Here is a 17,044-nt window from a genome sequence, read left to right as displayed (position 1 = left end):
ATCTTGCTGTTCCGTTTTATCTCATCTCTTAGACCCTCTCCTTAGACAGCTCTCCTTCTGCAGACTCTGTTAAGCTCATAGGTTTGATTCTGGACTTGGATCAACTCTATCCTTCAATCTCTCTGTCTTCAATCCCTGTCGGTCTTGACATAACCAAATCCCCTCAATCCTCAATCTCGTCTCAATACCTTTTCTCAGCTTTTGCCTCTCAAGTGAATCACAGTTCTTTGATATGCATAAATGCCTTTGTATCATTGAGTGGGGTATTTATGAAAGTACTTCGCGTTTTGTCTGCCACTGCTCATTCTTTCTCAGTACCTCGAAATTATCCATGCTTTCTATTAATCAAGTCTATGTATTGTCCGTTGCTAAATCTTTAAGATCTCTGGGATAGTTCCTACGTGTTAAAACTCCCTCTTTATTTTTTCTACCCTCTGACTTTGTCTATCCTCTCAACCCCCCAACCCTAATCCTAGCCCTAGTGCTTTCCCTATCCCCTCGCCCTAGGCCCTGGGCCCTAGCCTTGACCTTACTCCTGCCCTCGCCCTAGCCTTGGCTTGCTTCGCCCTTGACCTAACTTATCCCTAGCCCTCGCCCTCACCCCCTATTCCTCGCCCTAGCCCTCGACCCTAGACCCGCACCCTCTCGCCCTCGCCCCCTAGCCCCTCTTCTCTCGCCCTAGCCCGCCCCTAGCCCCTCGCCCTCATCCCTAGACCCTCACCCTCTCGCCCTCACCCCTATTCCCTCGCCCTAGCCCCTCGCCCTCGCCCCTAGACCCTCACCCTCTCGCCCTCGACCCTATTCCCTAGCCCCTCGCCCTCGCCCCTAGACCCTCACCCTCTCGCCCTCGCCCCCTAGCCCCTCGCCCTCAACCACTATTCCCTCGCCTCTAGCCCCTCGCCTCTCGCCCTAGCCCCCCTCACCCTCTCGCCTTGTCCATCCCCTAGCCCCTTGCCTCTCGCCCTAGCCCCCCTCACCTCTCGCCTTGTCCATCCCCTCGCCCCTAGCCCTAGCCCTAGCCCTCCCCTTCACCCTCTCTCGCCCTTGTCCCTCGCCCCTAGCCTCTAGCCCCTGGTCCCTAGACCTAGTCCTTCCTCCCCTCGCCCCTCGCCCTTCGCCCTTCGCCGCGTATCTGCGAAACACAATTCGGGCGGTTTCTCACTTCTCAGCAAGGGCATATTTTACCTGCGAAAAGCAACAAAGAAGAGGAGAGAACGTTTTACATGCAAAAAGCCAACGCGAAAAGCAGAGCGCCTTTATTATAGCCTTGGTACTCTGTTTAGTCCGTCATCCAGTACCGAAGTGGGTCTCGCCCTTGCTCCTGCTACAGTGGGACTCATCAATCAGTATAGATTCTCAGGCACACTTGATAAAGATGGTTAGAACTCGCAATAAAGAAAAGCATTTCTAATCTGAGGAAGAGTCCTCGGCCTCTGGGGATAGCTCTGACAGTAAATCAGATTACACTCCTAGTTCAGAGCAGCTTTCAGAGGAATCTTCAGAGGAAGAGTCGCCCAAGTCAGTCACTGTTGATAGGGTCACCACTCTCCGGGTGCCTCGCCCGTCTGGTGCCCTCTCCAAGGTACCTCTAATAATGATATATCATTTACAGGCTCCGAATCTAGCACTCAAGGATGTGTTCTCTCAACAGCAACTGATACACTTGGGTCTTCAAAATTTGGCTCAGACCGATTTGTCTGCTAATATCTCTACTGCCAAGCTATGTTCCCTCTTGGGACAGGCTATGGGAATATTGACTGTGTTGGCACCTCTGTCCGCAACAAAAACCTTCTCGAATCTCTCACCATAAGAAATTGCAAATGCTTGTCAGGAACTTTTGTTGGACTCACATCTAGACTATCACAGGAGTCAGCAACTTTATTCAGTGTTACAGTATTATTTTTACTGCGAGCACCTGAAAGAACACGGGTTCCATCTTCTCCAGGTTCTCCAACAATATGCGATGCTCTTTTTTGTCTCTACCACTGCCTGCCATACCCATTTCACAATTTGCTGTTTAAAGCGCTACAGGACAGGGCAAAGTGTTTTCGGACTCAACGTAAAGGCAAAGCGGAAAGGTTCAATTGCTATGCAGCGCCTATTATGTATTGGGTAGTACAGATTATGCAGCAAAAGACAGATGCAAAAGCAGTTCTCACCCTTCAAGATGATCCAAAAGAGCAAGAACGTTCCAAAATGGCCAAAGGGAAAGGCATCTTGCGCAAGAGGGCAAAGGTACAAAAAGATTCATCTGAGCAGTTGGCAACACTACCTTAGAATCACAGGTCAAAATCTCGGACGTCCATACTACAACACCAGCAGTGCGTATGTCTACTTCTGTGGCCACCTCCACTTTCACACCACCTCTTGTGAGTAGTGTTGCGGTCACTAAAACACAACCTCCAATTGTGTCGCCAACACCTCGTACTACTCTTACTGCTGGGGCACCGAAGGATACTGTAGGGGCATTTAGCTCTAGGGCACCTACATCTGACAAGCATGACATGTATGATACTTTTGCGCCTCAAGCCGACAGACTTTTAGAGGCAGACAGAAGAGCCATTTCGACGATTATCAATGCAGCCCTCTCATTGCAAGGTACCAACGGTATGCATCGCGCTTGCTATGACGGCATGACAAGGGAAGTGCAAACGCATCTTCAACGAGCGATGGATAGGGACAATTTCATTGCTACAACTCAAGATCGCATAAGAATCTTAACTCAACAGGTAGTGGACCTCAAACATATTGTCCACACTCAACAAAAACAGTTAAAAGAGGCAAATGATATGACCGCAGCAGTTCAAGACCTATCTCCGATGGTACATACACTATGTCCTTCTTGCGCAAAATACCAAGCTGTAGCCATTTCACATGCAGTTCCAGCTACAGCTACAACTACAACCCCGGTTTCTTAGCAAGTTCCTGCTATGGCAACACAGGTACCGACACAGACGGACGTTTCCAAAGCACATTCAGGGGATTCTCAAACAGCAGAGAAAGCAAATCCTACCAAAATGGAGTCTAAACCAACAGGATCGGTCTCATCACACTTTCAGGGTCCCTCTATGGCCTCCCCCTCCCAGTCTTCATCCTTTCCTCAACACTTCTACGGCTTCCCGGGATTCCAACAACCTGTTCCACCCTCGCAACTTGCGCAATCTTTTCCTGGGTTTCCACCAGCTCCACCTACTCACAGTCAACCGTCTCACATGACGCAGCGTGCTGCTCATGGGGTGGCTACTCCATACCCGATGTACCCTCCTCATGGCCACTACCCCTCACCATACACATGGCCTCCATCTCCTTACCCACCTTACTATCAGCCTCCTCCACCTCCTCCTCCATTATCCGACCACCAACAGTAGATCGCCGATATTTCAGTTCTTCAGTTCCGCTCTCCGGGACGGGCAGCGGTCTTGTGGCGGGCAACCTGTAGCCTGCTACAGTGTCACTTTCACTTTCATATGACAGTAGTTTACAGTTGGGTTTTGGTCAGTTGGTCTTTGGTCTGGTCGGTTCACACTTGGGCAGAGACACGTGGCAGGGTGGTCTAGTGGACATCGTGGCCAGGTCACCACCGCCACCCAGTGGGGATAGACTTAGATGATGTTCTTTATGAGCCGTTGGTGGCTCTTGATGATTGTACATATGAGTAGTCGTTCTGGGCTAGTGGCAGTATCTTGTACGTAGTAGTCGTCAAGAGTGGGTCTTTACACAGAGCATGTGTGCACCATCTCGGCACATCTGAGCCTCGACACCCCCATTGTACCTGAGAGTCCTGGGCTGGAGCTGAGTGTGCTGCCACGCCAGAGTCTGTATCAGTCTTTGAGATAGTCGAGTCATATGTTCTGGTCTGCTGTTGTGTCTTTGAGAGCTCTGTTGACGTCTATTGTTTTCTTTCTGTTCATCTGTTTGAGGGAGATTCAGTCTGTTTGAGTGAGATTGTCACGCACATTGCACTGAGGACCACCCACTGTAGAGAGCACGACACGTTATCCGTGCTACAAGTAGGGATCCCACGGAGTGGACCCTGCACACAGTCCTTGACTGGCTCCAGATTCATGCTATTGAGTTCTCACACCACACAGGGGACTTAGGGGTGACAGATCCGGTATAAACACTTCAGCCTCTTGCCAAGTTCAGCGTGACGCCTCCGGATGCAGCAGGTTGCAGGCACATTGTGGTGCATTTGTTTGCTGACACTCAGTGCCCTCCTTGTTATGTATTTGTACATGAGGATTCTTGGACAAAGGATGTAGCCCTTCGGGTTGCACGCTCGGCTTGGGCCTGGGCGGGACAGTCACTCCTTTTGTGCTTGTCTAGAGGTCGTTCAGATGCGGATTACTCCCTATCCAAACCGGCCTCAAAGATAGCGAGGTTGCTTGTTGTTGTAGCATCTGTTTTCTCTCACTGACTCCATGAGGATCATCTCATGGAATGTGCAGGGATTAGGAGGGCCCCAGTTTCAGCGTCAGAGGGGTCGGCTGCATCATGAGCTTCAGAGATGCCTTGTGGGTGGTGAGATTGACATTCTTATGCTACAGGAGCATCATCTTTGTGAGAGCCGCATTAGACGGTGTGGTCAGATTTTGCGTGGTCGCTATGAGACGTTTTGGTCAGCTGCATTTGGACCCAGTGTGACATGAAACGTTTCGTGGTTTCGGTTGTTTCGGGGTTTCGAGGTTTTGAAACGTTTCGTTTCATAGTGTCAAAAACATGAAACAGGTTTCATAAACGAGATTAAATTATATATTAGTAAAATATGATAAATATGTATACAATGTAGCACACATGACTCTAGACTTTAATGTCAGAGAGAGAGAGAGAGAGAGAGAGAGAGAGAGAGAGAGAGAGAGAGAGAGAGAGAGAGAGAGAGAGAGAGAGAGAGAGAGAGAGAGAGACGTGCTCACTGCTTAGAAGCGACTTCAAGCGAGCACGATCAAAGAGATGTTCAGTATTGATGAAAGTTAAAACACAGCCATTAGTTTCATGAATCATAATTGATGCATCATTGATTCATTTAGCAAAGTACTTCTATTGAACAAAGTTCAAACTTAAAACTTAATTCAATGTCACAAACCATAAGTTTTAGGGACCACAATCATCTGTTAACTGGAGCTAGACCTCAAACTTTAATGAAACCCAATGCATAAATCCGAAGCCTAAAATCAAAACGAGCAATGAAACCACATCAAAATGTGTCCAGACTCCATGTAGCAATCCTGACCAATGAAAACTGAGTTCTAATACATAAGCCATCCAATATAGTAGTAATATGCACTTCGCTACTGGTAGCGTTGGGTTTCTGGAAAAAAAGCCCCAATTTTATACGTTTCATAAAAATGCCTGTCCGTTTCATGCGGTTCGGCAAAACGTTCCATAGGTTTCGGGGTTTTGGGGTTTCATCTGCATGAAACGCGTTTTTATGTCACATTGTTTGGACTTGGAGGCATCCAGGGAGGGGTATGTATGACTGTTGCGGATTCTTTGCAGCAGGCCATTGTGGACAGAGGTATTATTATACAAGGCAGAGCTCAGTGGATTACAATGCAGGTTTCGGGTTGCCTTATGGGTTTCCTGAACATTTATGTGCCCAATGTGGCAAGTGCACGGGTAGAGTTCTGGTCTCAGGTTGTGGAGTCCTTGCCCCATGCAGAGCAGTGGTGTGTTGGGGGGGACTTCAACATGTTGGAGGACCCCTCTGAGCAGATTGGAGGTGGCCACGTCACGGTACACGGGGCTGAGCTGGCAGCTTGGGAGCGGTTTTTTATGACGATGAGGGTTTCTGATGTTTGGTAGCACTCAGGTTTTGTACGACCCCTTGACAGCCTGGTTTTCTCCCGTTCTGATTGCAGAGTTGGAGGAGTGAATCTATCTAGGATAGATCGCTTCTATGCTAGTGACCGCATTTGTGACTGGGGTGGGTCAGTTTGCATCTCGGCTGGGACATCCTTTTGAGACCATGCACCAGTGATCCTCACAGTGACAGAAAGACAAGCAGCATGATGCTACACATCCCTGAGAGGATCTTGTTGGACTCTGAACTCAGAGATCGAGTGGTGGCCCTTTGGACAAAGGGCTTGGACACGCAGGACTCTCCTGCTGATAGAGTGGCCTCTGGACTCGCTTAGCTTAGCCGTTTCTTTCTTCAGGAGTCTACGGCCGGCCTAGCTGCAGCGAGAGAGGAGGAGCAACGTCTTCGACGAGACATTGCTTCCCTACAGAGGATGCAGAAGCAGCACCCTGGCAGTCCTTGGTTGGAGGAGCAGTTCTAGCAGGCCGCCACGAGCTTGCCAGCACAGGCATCTCAGTGGACCCAGGTGAGTGACAGAGTTACATGGGTGTTCTTTGAGACTGTGGGACCCCGGCATGCGCACACTAGTGTCAGCCAGTTGAGGAGGCTTGATGGGTCAGTAGCTTCAGAGCCAGAGGACATGCGTCCAGTTGCTATTGACTTTTACCCTGACCTGTTGTCAGCAGAGCCTTAGTCGGAGCGTCAGGATGCATGCAGAGAGCTGGTCTGGGCACAAATGCCTTGTCTTGTGTGTCAGGCCAAGGGCCAAACCAAGGGGTCACAGACTCGGCCAAGGGCCGGCTGCCAGTGGGAAGGGGTCCGAAAGGGGCTAGGAGCCTATTAAAGGGAGGTTTGGTGGATGGACCAGGCATGGCAGTCCCTTGGTGTTTACACTGGTATCAGAGCTAAACATAGAACTTAGGCACGTTTTTGCTTTTGGGTGCATGTTGCATGCATAACCAACAGAGGGAGGAAGAGAGGAGGCCGAAGCCCGCGTGTGCAGCAACCCTTTGTCGGGGCCGAAGCTGTCTGACGACCTGCACCGAATTGGGTGTGGCTGGGCTCAGTACGAGCGCAAGGTGAAGGGCTGCAATTTTCATCACTGGCCCGGCCTCAAAAGACCTCGCCATCACGCGGTAGAGCTTCAAGAAGCATAGCGCAGTCGACGGCTCTGTCTGCAGGACAAATTTTCGTCAAATTTTTTTTTTTCCTCTTCACTTTGGTTACCCTAATGGTCCAGTGAAGAGACTTTGCCCACGGTCTTTGGCTTGGCAAGGCGAGCTTACTTCTTCCACTGCCATCTTTTCATCGATGGGCATACACAACACACACCGGTTGTGGATTCTTGCAAATTTTGCAGTCCGAACCTGCTGCAAACCAGGTTTTGAAGCTTCGACAAACTGCACATTGGTCACCAAGCTTCAACCGCTTTGGTGGTTGCATACGATGCAAGCCACCTCGGCAGTGACTATACATTGATTTGTGTTTTCCACTTCCTCATCGGCTGCCCAAATTGTCGGCAACTGAGAAGTTTATTTGGTGTATTGCATACGACGCAAACCAGACTATTGGCAACTCGAATTTTTCCGTGCTTTCGAGTGAATCATCCATTGCAGTTTTGCTCGTTGTTGTCAAGCTGGTAGTGGTCTAAGATTGCACTTCGCTTTCGAAGTCGGCGTTCTTTCTTCTCCAAGGCGTAATTATACGGTTTTTTATCGCATACGGCTACGAGCTCTTTGGACTTCAGGTATTCTTCTTTCTTTTCTCGCATAGTACGTCCACAGCATGGATTCGGACATAGATATGCATCATGCATTTGATTTCGAGCAGTCCGCACCCGTTTCGTCTGCCGATGCCACTCAGACGGTTCCTCTCACGGAGAGTAATTGTGCCCCAACGGCAACAGATGATGCGTATGAGTTGCTGGACATGCAAGATTTCCGTGCATTGTAAACACGCATGACTGTGCTTGAAACAAATTTTGCACAATTAAATCAGAATGTCACAGCATTATCCGATTTGATTAAGTTGCATATGCGGCAGCAGGCCACGGGCCCTGCTAGTCAGCCAATTCAGGAGCACGGCTCCACACCAGGCCAAGGGCCGGCTGCTGGGCAAGGCCCTTCTCCGGGTCCGCTGCACTCTCTGACCCAAAAAGAGGTGGACGATTTGTTGAAAAATACAAAGCCACCAATTTTTCGGGGAGAAGAGCGTGAGCGAAACAAGGACACCGTGAATATTTTTCTCAGTAAGTGGGATGGTATTCATGACCTTAGACGTACCTCGGATGCAGCCAAGGCGTTGCAGACAAGTCTGACTTTGGACGGCAAGGCCTACAAATGGTGGATGTCTCTCAAGGAGAAGGGCATGCTACCACAGACTTGGGCAGCTTTTGAGACTGACTTCAGGAAGGAATTTCTACCTACCAATGAGAAGGATAGAAATTGGACCGCCTGGGACGAATGTTCTATGCGCTAGCATAAAACATTATTGGAATATATTTCCCATTATCGGGATGTGATCCTCAAGCTGGAAGGGATGGATACCTTTCAGCAGGTGCGTGGGTTCATCCGTGGGTTAACTCCCGAGCTTAAGAAGCACGTTAAAACCCAGGATCCACAAACACTTGAGGACGCAATAGTGCAAGCTCACATACATGATGATCCCGATGATTGGGCATTGCATAGTTCGCATGTGCCTAGCACTACACCTGTTTTAACACGTCCACAGCATGTGCATCATAAAAGAAAAAATGTCTCTACTGCATCAGAGACCTCCAAAAAGCCCAAGGGGTCTAGGGGTCCTCTCTCAATGGAAGAGTTTGAGAAAGCCAAAAAAGAAAAGTTGTGCTTTAAATGTTTGGGAACTGCACATAGCAAAAAGGATTGTCCCAAGGAGAAATTTGCTGCTCAAGACAAGGGGAAGGAAAAAGCAGTACACATGGTGCAGCTTTTACCTCTTGCGTCCTCTTCCCAGTTTGCTAATGTGGAAGTAACACACACCGAGGCGGTGCATGAGTGCTGTATCACGGCCTCCATGTGGCAGCAGACTTTCGGACCACATGAGTTGGTGCGTATGCATGGCTCTATCCAAGGGCACAAGGTGCGGATCTTGGTAGACGATGGTGCGTCGCACAATTTCATCAATTATAAATTGGTGAAACGACTCAAATTGCCCCAAACCCCGAGTTCCCATCGCTACAAGGTAGCAATGATTAACGGCCATGATGCTGAGATATGGGAAACTCAGGTTAAAGATGTATCTCTGGAAATTCAAGGATACCGTATCTCTTTGGATTTCCAAGTCATGAATATGGAGAGGGCGGATGTGGTTCTTAGTCGTGAATGGTTGCATAGTTTAGGATCATCCCTTAGACGTAGCTCTGAGCATAATAGTCTAATGTTCGAATCCAATGGTGTGCACGTGCTGTTGTTGGGGGAGAAGGATGTACCTTCCTCACCACTTATTTGTACAGCTGAGCTTATGAAGCTCGCTTTTGATGATGCAATAGAAGAACTCTTTTTGTGTTACTCACTGTGCCATTTTATTTCCAATGTGGATGATGTTTTTAATGATGCTAAAGTTTTGAATAAAACTTCCTCAACGCCGCATTCTTCTCTCTCTCCTCTTCCAGCTATGTCTACTAATTCAAAACAAGCAAATGTTGCTAATGAATTGAAGGAACTTTTAAGGGAATTCAAGGATGTGTTCCCAGATGATTTGCCACCAGGGCTACCGCCGACATGTTCTTTGCAGCATGACATAGACGTGGTTGCAGGCAGTAAGCCAGTGAGTAAACCGCCTTACCGAATGAGTCATTCGGAGGCTGCTGAGGTGGAACGTCAGCTTGCTGACTATCTCAGTAGAGGGTTTATTCAACCAAGTTCTTCACCATGGGCCTCTCCCATTCTCTTGGTGAAGAAAAAGGACGGTAGTATGCGCCTGTGCGTAGATTACCGTGGATTAAATGAGGTTACTGTTAAGAACAAGTACCCATTGCCACGAGTAGATGAGCTGTTTGATAAGCTCACCCACGCTCGTATATTTTCAAAGATTGATTTAAGATCTGGGTATCATCAAGTACGCAGCAGGCTTGCAGATATACCCAAAACAGCGTTCCGAACAAGGTTTGGACATTATGAGTTTTTGGTAATGCCTTTTGGGTTAACCAATGCTCAGCTACGTTCATGACACTCATGGATAGTGTCTTGAGACCATACTTGGAAAAGTTTGTTATCGTTTTCCTCGATGACATTCTTGTATATAGTGCATTCGAGGACGAGCACTTAGTACATTTGAAACAAGTGTTTCATTTGTTACGCCAAAATCAGTTATATGCCAAGGCATCCAAATGTGATTTCCTCAAGGAGGAAATTCACTACTTGGGGCATGTTATTTCGGCTGCAGGGTTACACATGGATCAATCCAAGGTGGATGCCATTCAGAGGTGGCCCTCTCCCAAAAATTTGGAAGAGCTCCAGATTTTTTTAGGCTTTGCAGGTTTTTATCGTCGATTCGTTAAAAAGTATGCCCATATTGCTGTTCCCATGACAGATCAGTTGAAAGCCAAGGGCAAGACTTTTCAGTGGGGATTAGAACAATTTTAAACGATTGGGTACACAACTTAATTTAAGTACGGCTGATCACCCTGAAACCGATGGTCAGACGGAGCGAGTCAACCAAGTGCTAGAGGATATGCTACGAGCATACGTTAGCAAGAAGCAATCAGATTGGGAAGATTATCTTCCTATTCTTGAGTTTGCATATGATAGTGCTAAGCATGTTACAACTGGTTTTAGTCCATTCATGCTTATGTATGGATTTCAACCTAGATCACCAGTGACGGTGGGGTTGGCAACTGAGAAGCTCCAACAGGTCAAGGAGTTTCTCCAAGATCATATGGAAATGTTGAGACTTGCTCGTCAAAATGTTCGACAAGCACAGGATCGGTATAAGAAGTATGTTGATGAGAAACATCGGCAAGTTACCTTCACCGAAGGTGAAGAGGTATTTTTGCGTGTGCCAGAGTATTCAGAAAGTCTGAAGACTGGACCCACACCCAAATTATCTCCACGTTATTGTGGGCCATTCAAGATACTCAAGCGAGTTGGTGATAGGGTCTACAAACTTGAGTTACCTGCGCACTCGTGTGTCCATCCGGTATTTCATGTAAGTCGTTTACGTAAACGCTTGCATGGGGACGACAATGTTATCGGCCAGCAGATATTGGTTGATTTCACTGAACCTCCCACTCAACCGCATGAACCTGAACGCATTTTAGATTTTCATGAACTTCGTACTCGTCATCATGTACATAGTCAAGCTTTAGTTAAGTGGAAAGATCGCCCTGAAGAGGGTGCCACTTGGGAAAACATTAGTGTTCTTAAGAAGAAATTCCCCACACTTGTTTTCGAGGACGAAAACGCTTCTCCAAGGGGGGAGTAATGTTAGGCCAAGGGCCAAACCAAAGGGTCACGGACTCGGCCAAGGGCCTGCTGCCAGTGGGAAGGGGTCCGAAAGGGGCTAGGGGCCTATTAAAGGGAGGTTGGGTGGATGGACCAGGCATGGCAGTCCCTTGGTGTTTACATTGTGACTAAGGAGATGCGTTAGAGGCTTGAGCTGCCTCTTCAGCTAGAGGAGCTCCACGTGGCCCTCAAAGCACTTCCTGTGGTAGTTGTGTAGGTGAGGATGGTTTGACTCCCAGTTTATTCTTAGAGTATTGGGACTTGCTTGGCTTAGACCTCTGCAACGCTTTTCAGTACATCTTACACACCGGAGAGATGCCTGACAGCATGAGTGAGGGTTTGATTTACCTCATTCCCAAGGAGGGTGGTTCCTTGGATGAGATTCGGCAGTGGCGACCCATCACCATCCTTAACTCAGCCTACAAAATTCTTGCAAGGCTCTGAGTTTGAGGATTCAGTCACTTCTAGAGAGCATTATACATGGGACTTAGACAGGTTTTGTCAAGGAGCACAGTATCCTTGACAACATCTTTACCTTTTGGGAGGCATCTGCCCTCGCGCGCGCCTTCGTGGTGAGGATCTGGTGAATCTTCTTCTCGATTTTGAGAAGGCCTACAATAGAGTTGACTCGGACTTTTTGGAGGGCACTCTTCGGAGGATGGGCTTCTTAGATGCCTAGATTAGAGGTGTGTCAGCTCTTTACAGACGTGCACACACTCAGGTGCTTTTGGCAGGAGGTAGAGGAGATCGGTTCATGCTCACACGTTCGGTCAGACAGGGCTGCCCTCTTGCCCCTTCCTTTTTCTGTTCTATGCTAAGGCGATGAGCAGATTTTTGGTTTCATAGCGGGTTGGTTTACGTGGCTTAACGCTTCCTATTCGGGGTGATGAGCTTTGTACTTGGAGGGTCAGGAGGCCAACCTACATAGGTGTGAGCAGGCTCGTGAGACCTTTTGCTGTGCATCAGGCGCACTAATCAACTGGAGAAAGATAGTGGCTTTCTCGGTTGGTAGTGCTTCGACACCTGATTGGATGCCAAGTGAGGGTTTCAGATGGATCCTCCCAAGGACAACTGCTCGTTACTTGGGCTGTCAGGTTGGCCTGTACTTGTCTTCTGAGTAGCAGATTGCTCCCCTCCTCCTGTCCATCAGGAGGAAGCTGTTACATTGGAGCCCGGTACGACTTTTTTTGACAGTCAGAGTTGTAGTGGCCAACAGGTGCTGTTGGCTACTATGTGGTACATTACATCTTGTTGGATCTTTTTGAGCTCCTGTATCAGCCAAGTAGAGAGGCCAATTAGCAATTTCCTTTGGTCAAGGCGCGATACTTAGATAGCACGGGCTAAAGTGGCTTGGCAGGAGGACTGCTTCCAGCCTCCAGGGGAGCAGCCTTGGTGGAGTTTTTGCTTTAGTGGCTTAGAGCTAGAGTACCTCAGGTTGGAGGCCCTTGGAGACCTTCCACCAGATGGATTTTCACAGAGATGCGTAGAGTTGGCCTGAGCAAGACTAGAGGACCGTTTTGCTATGAGCCTCCTTCGTTCTTGGGAGCAGCTGCGGAGAGGCCTGGAGCAGCACCAGCCTACTTGCACCGAGGAGCGCCTGAGACAGCCCCTTGTTTGAAACCCCATGGTCAGCACTCAGAGAGGCCACTTGGTTGGTAGTAGGCCTCATGTCTCCCGGGGTCCCATGGCAGAGGATCCAGCAGGCACTTTGGGTGACTGGCTACAGTTCTTAGGTTTGTCAGAGGAGCTTCAGAGCATCGAGCTACAAGGCATGAGAGGGGTGCAGAACATGTGCCAGGACATCACAAAGGCAGTACTTGCTGAGTGGCTTACACCTCTCGAGTCAACAGCGCCCAGATGAATGGGGGGGCGACTGGAGATCCTCATCGTAGTTTTGGCTTGCTTAGAGACGGTACCCTACATGTTTTTTGAGCTGTAGGGTGAGGGTCAACTACACAGAGTCTCAGTGGAGGCCCCACAGGTTGCAGAGTGTTGTTTTCAAAGGATCAAAGTTGTGGGCATATCTGGGAGGACTTGTGTCATATTTCTTGACCTAGCAGCTCTTGAGACAGGCCATTGGAGGTTGTGGGCTTGGGAGAGTTGTCCACTGGCACGAGTGTAGTGGGATCTTGGAGAGTGGTTTTGGAGGGACCCTTTCTCCTCAGCCGACCATCCAGGTGTCCCTTTCTTTCAATACATTGTTCGATTGGGATGTCACATACTGGCAGCACAGAGAGAGGCTCGTCCTACTGCAACACCTCATTGGCAGGAGGAGGGTCTCACAACTGAGTTCTTGTCAGCTTTTTGGGCAAGGCTATGGGACGCCAGACAGCCGCGGCGAGTCACTTTGTTCTTGTGGCTGGTTGCACATAGAGCTACAACAGTGGGAGCTGGCTTGTACATAGTGGTCTCTCGGTAGCATGTGCTGCTTGTGACCATCCTGTGGAGAGTCTGCGGCGAGTCACTTTTTGTTCTTGTGGCTGGTTGCACATAGAGCTACAACAGTGGGAGCTGGCTTGTACATAGTGGTCTCTCGGCAGCATGTGCTGCTTGTGACCATCCTGTGGAGAGTCAGCATCATTGTCTTTGGGATTGTCCTATGGCAGAGTAGGTTTGGCTTCGTGTCCTTCAGCTGATGCAAGCTCTTTCCACAGCACGGCAGTACACTTGGGGGGTAGCTGCTTGGTCCACTCTCACGGGCCCGCCACTACAGTTTGAGCTATCCTCCACCAGCAGGATGATAGTGATATAGGGGGGTCGACCTACACTCCAACCTGCTACAGAGCTTACTCCACAAGAGTGGTGCAATGCGAGAGAGGAGTGTTGGGAGTCTGCGGCCTGACACTCTGGTTCACTTGGTGGGCCCGTTGCTTCAACATCTTTGAGGCTTGCCGTGTACCACCAATAGAGACATTTTGAGATTTTTGGCTAGAGCTGATCCATATTCTCAGGGGACAGTTCAAGAGACTCGAGGGCAGCTCCGACCGTATGCGAGAGCGTAGAGAGGCTTTCCTTCGACTCTGGCACCCTGGGCCTTTCTTCACCATGGTCGAGGGTGTGCTTAGATGGCACTACCGTCCACCTGCGTGGCTTTTCCCTCCTCCCATCTCTTGATTTAGCCTCATTGTACATATGTTGTTTTTTTCATTGGGAGAGTCTTCTCTTATGATTGTTGTAGCCCTCTCTAGTAGAGGTGGTTGTAGCCCTATGGGCAGTTTCGTTAACTAATAGAAGGATCTCTTTCTTGGAAAAAAAGAAAGAAAAACTAATCTCGGGATAAAAACTAATCTTGGGATCTCGAGATTAATTTTAATCCTGAGATTGGCATTTTTGAAATTATAACCACATGGCTTGTATATCTAAAACAAGATATGCACGCGGGCATAATGGTTAGGGCGTCGAACCCTCACCCATCTGCTGAGGGTTCAAATCACGGGTACGAGGGGGTGGGTTGTCTCGAGATTAGTATTCATCCCAAGATTAGTTTTTATCTTGAGATTAGATTTTAAGCGCCAATGCTCGAGATAATCTGGCAACTTTCCATTCACCGTCCTCCGTAGATCCCACCCACATAACGCCGTGGTAGATAAACCTGAGGGGTTAGTTGGGCAAGGGGATGGGAGGATAGGTAATAGGGATGGGAGAAGTGACTAGGGGATAGGGGCGAGGTAGGGGGCGGAACGATAGTGGTAAGCATAGCTACCCGGAACGGAAAATTGGAACGGGGAACGGCAACATGCAGGAAATGCCATTCTCTATTTCGGATACTCACGTCTGAAACACGGAATGGGGATCCAGAACGGGAAATTGGGATGGGAACGGGGAAAGGGGACTTGAAAATGGCCATTCCCTGTAACTGTGGTAGTAAGGCTGGGTTCAGACGAGGGGATGGCAGAGTAGTGTAACAAAGAACGGGGGGAACGCAGCTCAAATGTTCCGGAATGGTGTTCCGGACGAGTCCCATTTCCGAAACGGAGTCGGGAACGGAACGCCGTTCTGGAATGGGGTGTAACCGGAACGGTGTTCTGGAAACGGGGGGGGGGGGGGGGGGGGGGGTAGGGGTAGGATGTGAGGTGGAATGCGGGGTGGAGCAGGCAAAAGTAGGCATTTGGTGGCAGATTTGGGTTGTTTGGGAGACATATTTGGGGCAGTTTGAGGGCAGGTTCAGGGGTAGTTTTGGGGTTTTGTAGGACTTGAATCTGGATTAAGCTGAATGGAGGTAATTCAAGCCTTACTTTAGTCGACCGTTCCGGCCCCGTTCCCGTTCCCATTCCGGTCCCCCTCTCGTCCTCCCCGTTCCGGACCCTCCCGTTCCAGTTCCTCGTTCTCGTTCTGGGAACCTATGCGGCAGAGAGCAACAGCCCACGCTGGCGGCGAACCATTGGGCCAAAAAGATAAGCCGCATTTCTGGACCCACCAAATCTTGAGTGATATATTACCCCCCCTCCCCCCCTCCCCTTTCCTGCCCTCCTGCGGTAAGCAGCAGCTGCAGCTACCGGGAGCTTTTCAGCACGAACACAAGCAGCGTGGGTGGGTTGATCTCACATCGCAGGGCTCAGGTTGAGGGGCAGAACTGCTGCACTATCATGCATCGGATGAAGGCAGTTGACTCACTTTGGTAGAGATGGCTGCTTCCGCCTCTTGTGAACAAGAGGCAGGAAGGTACATGACAGATGGGATTGCTGCTGTTGGGTTTGTTTGAACCCAGCAGTATACTGCAAAGGGAATATAAAGTTACTTTTTCATGTTTTGTTGTAGGAAGGAAACCTCCAAAAGAACAAAAGTTTGGAAGACACATGTCAGACTGTAACATATAACAAAATGAAACTACAATGATATGGTGAAGACAGAAGATCATACACCTTTGGGGCTAGAAAAGATTTTACATGAAAGCCAGTTGGTAGTGATATAAGAGATTACATATGAGCTGAGCTGTGCATGCAAAGACTATGAATAGAAAACTGTGTTCTTCTTTCAATTCTTTGAGAGAGTTTTTAAATTTTTCTTTTCTTCAAGTTTTTAACAAATGCTTGCCATTTCTCCATTTCATCTATTTAGAAAGCACATTTTTATGGAGGTAAGTTCACAAGTTCACAAAATTCCTATAGTATATTATTTCTTATATTTTCTCCTTCATAATGTGTTTATCCTGTATCAATTACATGAAGGATGAAGCACAAGATTTGAAATGACAGCAAGCTGTTTGTTCTGAATGATTGTTCTTTTCATGCATCATTTCATTTGACAAACTGAATTTCCTTGCAGCATGCTTTGAAAATGGAGAAGGACAGCCGAAAAAGATGGGTAGCTAATTTGACAAAGGAAAAGCTTGCCTTGGCCGAGCAGGTGAGGTGAGGTGAGGTGATTAGACTCTCTTTAACCTTTTTAGAAGAACTTATGTTTTCACCTAATTTTTTGAGTTGATGGGCTCTTTGCAAGAAGTATCTTTCTAGCATTGTTGTCCATCAGACAATATCACCACGTAATGTTTCAAGGCCGAAAGGTTTCACCCTCAAAACATGGTGTTTCACCATGAAACTTTTTCGCCTAATTTTAGAGCACAATGAAATGTGGGACTGAAATGTGCGTATATGGATTTTGAGAATTTGAGAGGTAAGCTAAATGTTTTAGAGTTGATGCTTAGGTTGAATTACTAAATATGTTTTTCAATTTAGGAAGGCCAAATTTGACAATAAAGGAAGAGACTAGCATCCCTTTAGCCATCCTAGAAGGACGAGTACCAAAGCTTTTGGGAGCGATGGACATATTTTTTCAGCTAGGG

General features: G+C 48.3%; 1 protein-coding gene across 4 annotated transcripts in view; it reads left to right on the top strand.

The window, feature by feature from the left end:
* Positions 1-17,044, top strand: part of LOC147432849 (uncharacterized) — a 169,208-nt gene that overhangs the window by 50,505 nt on the left and 101,659 nt on the right. For all 4 annotated transcript variants that reach the window (XR_015185466.1, XM_086491662.1, XM_086491660.1 and 1 more), the window contains one exon: positions 16,528-16,608. Coding sequence is in view for 3 of the 4 variants with exons in the window: in XM_086491662.1 (XP_086347788.1) it covers positions 16,528-16,608 (81 nt within the window). In the remaining variant the exon portion in view is untranslated. The remainder of the gene's footprint in view (positions 1-16,527; positions 16,609-17,044) is intronic.

This window comes from Adiantum capillus-veneris, chromosome 20, assembly GCF_014529385.1.
Source record: "Adiantum capillus-veneris isolate H3 chromosome 20, ASM1452938v2, whole genome shotgun sequence".
Lineage (NCBI taxonomy): Eukaryota > Viridiplantae > Streptophyta > Polypodiopsida > Polypodiales > Pteridaceae > Adiantum > Adiantum capillus-veneris.
This window is presented reverse-complemented; position numbering and strand designations above follow the sequence as displayed.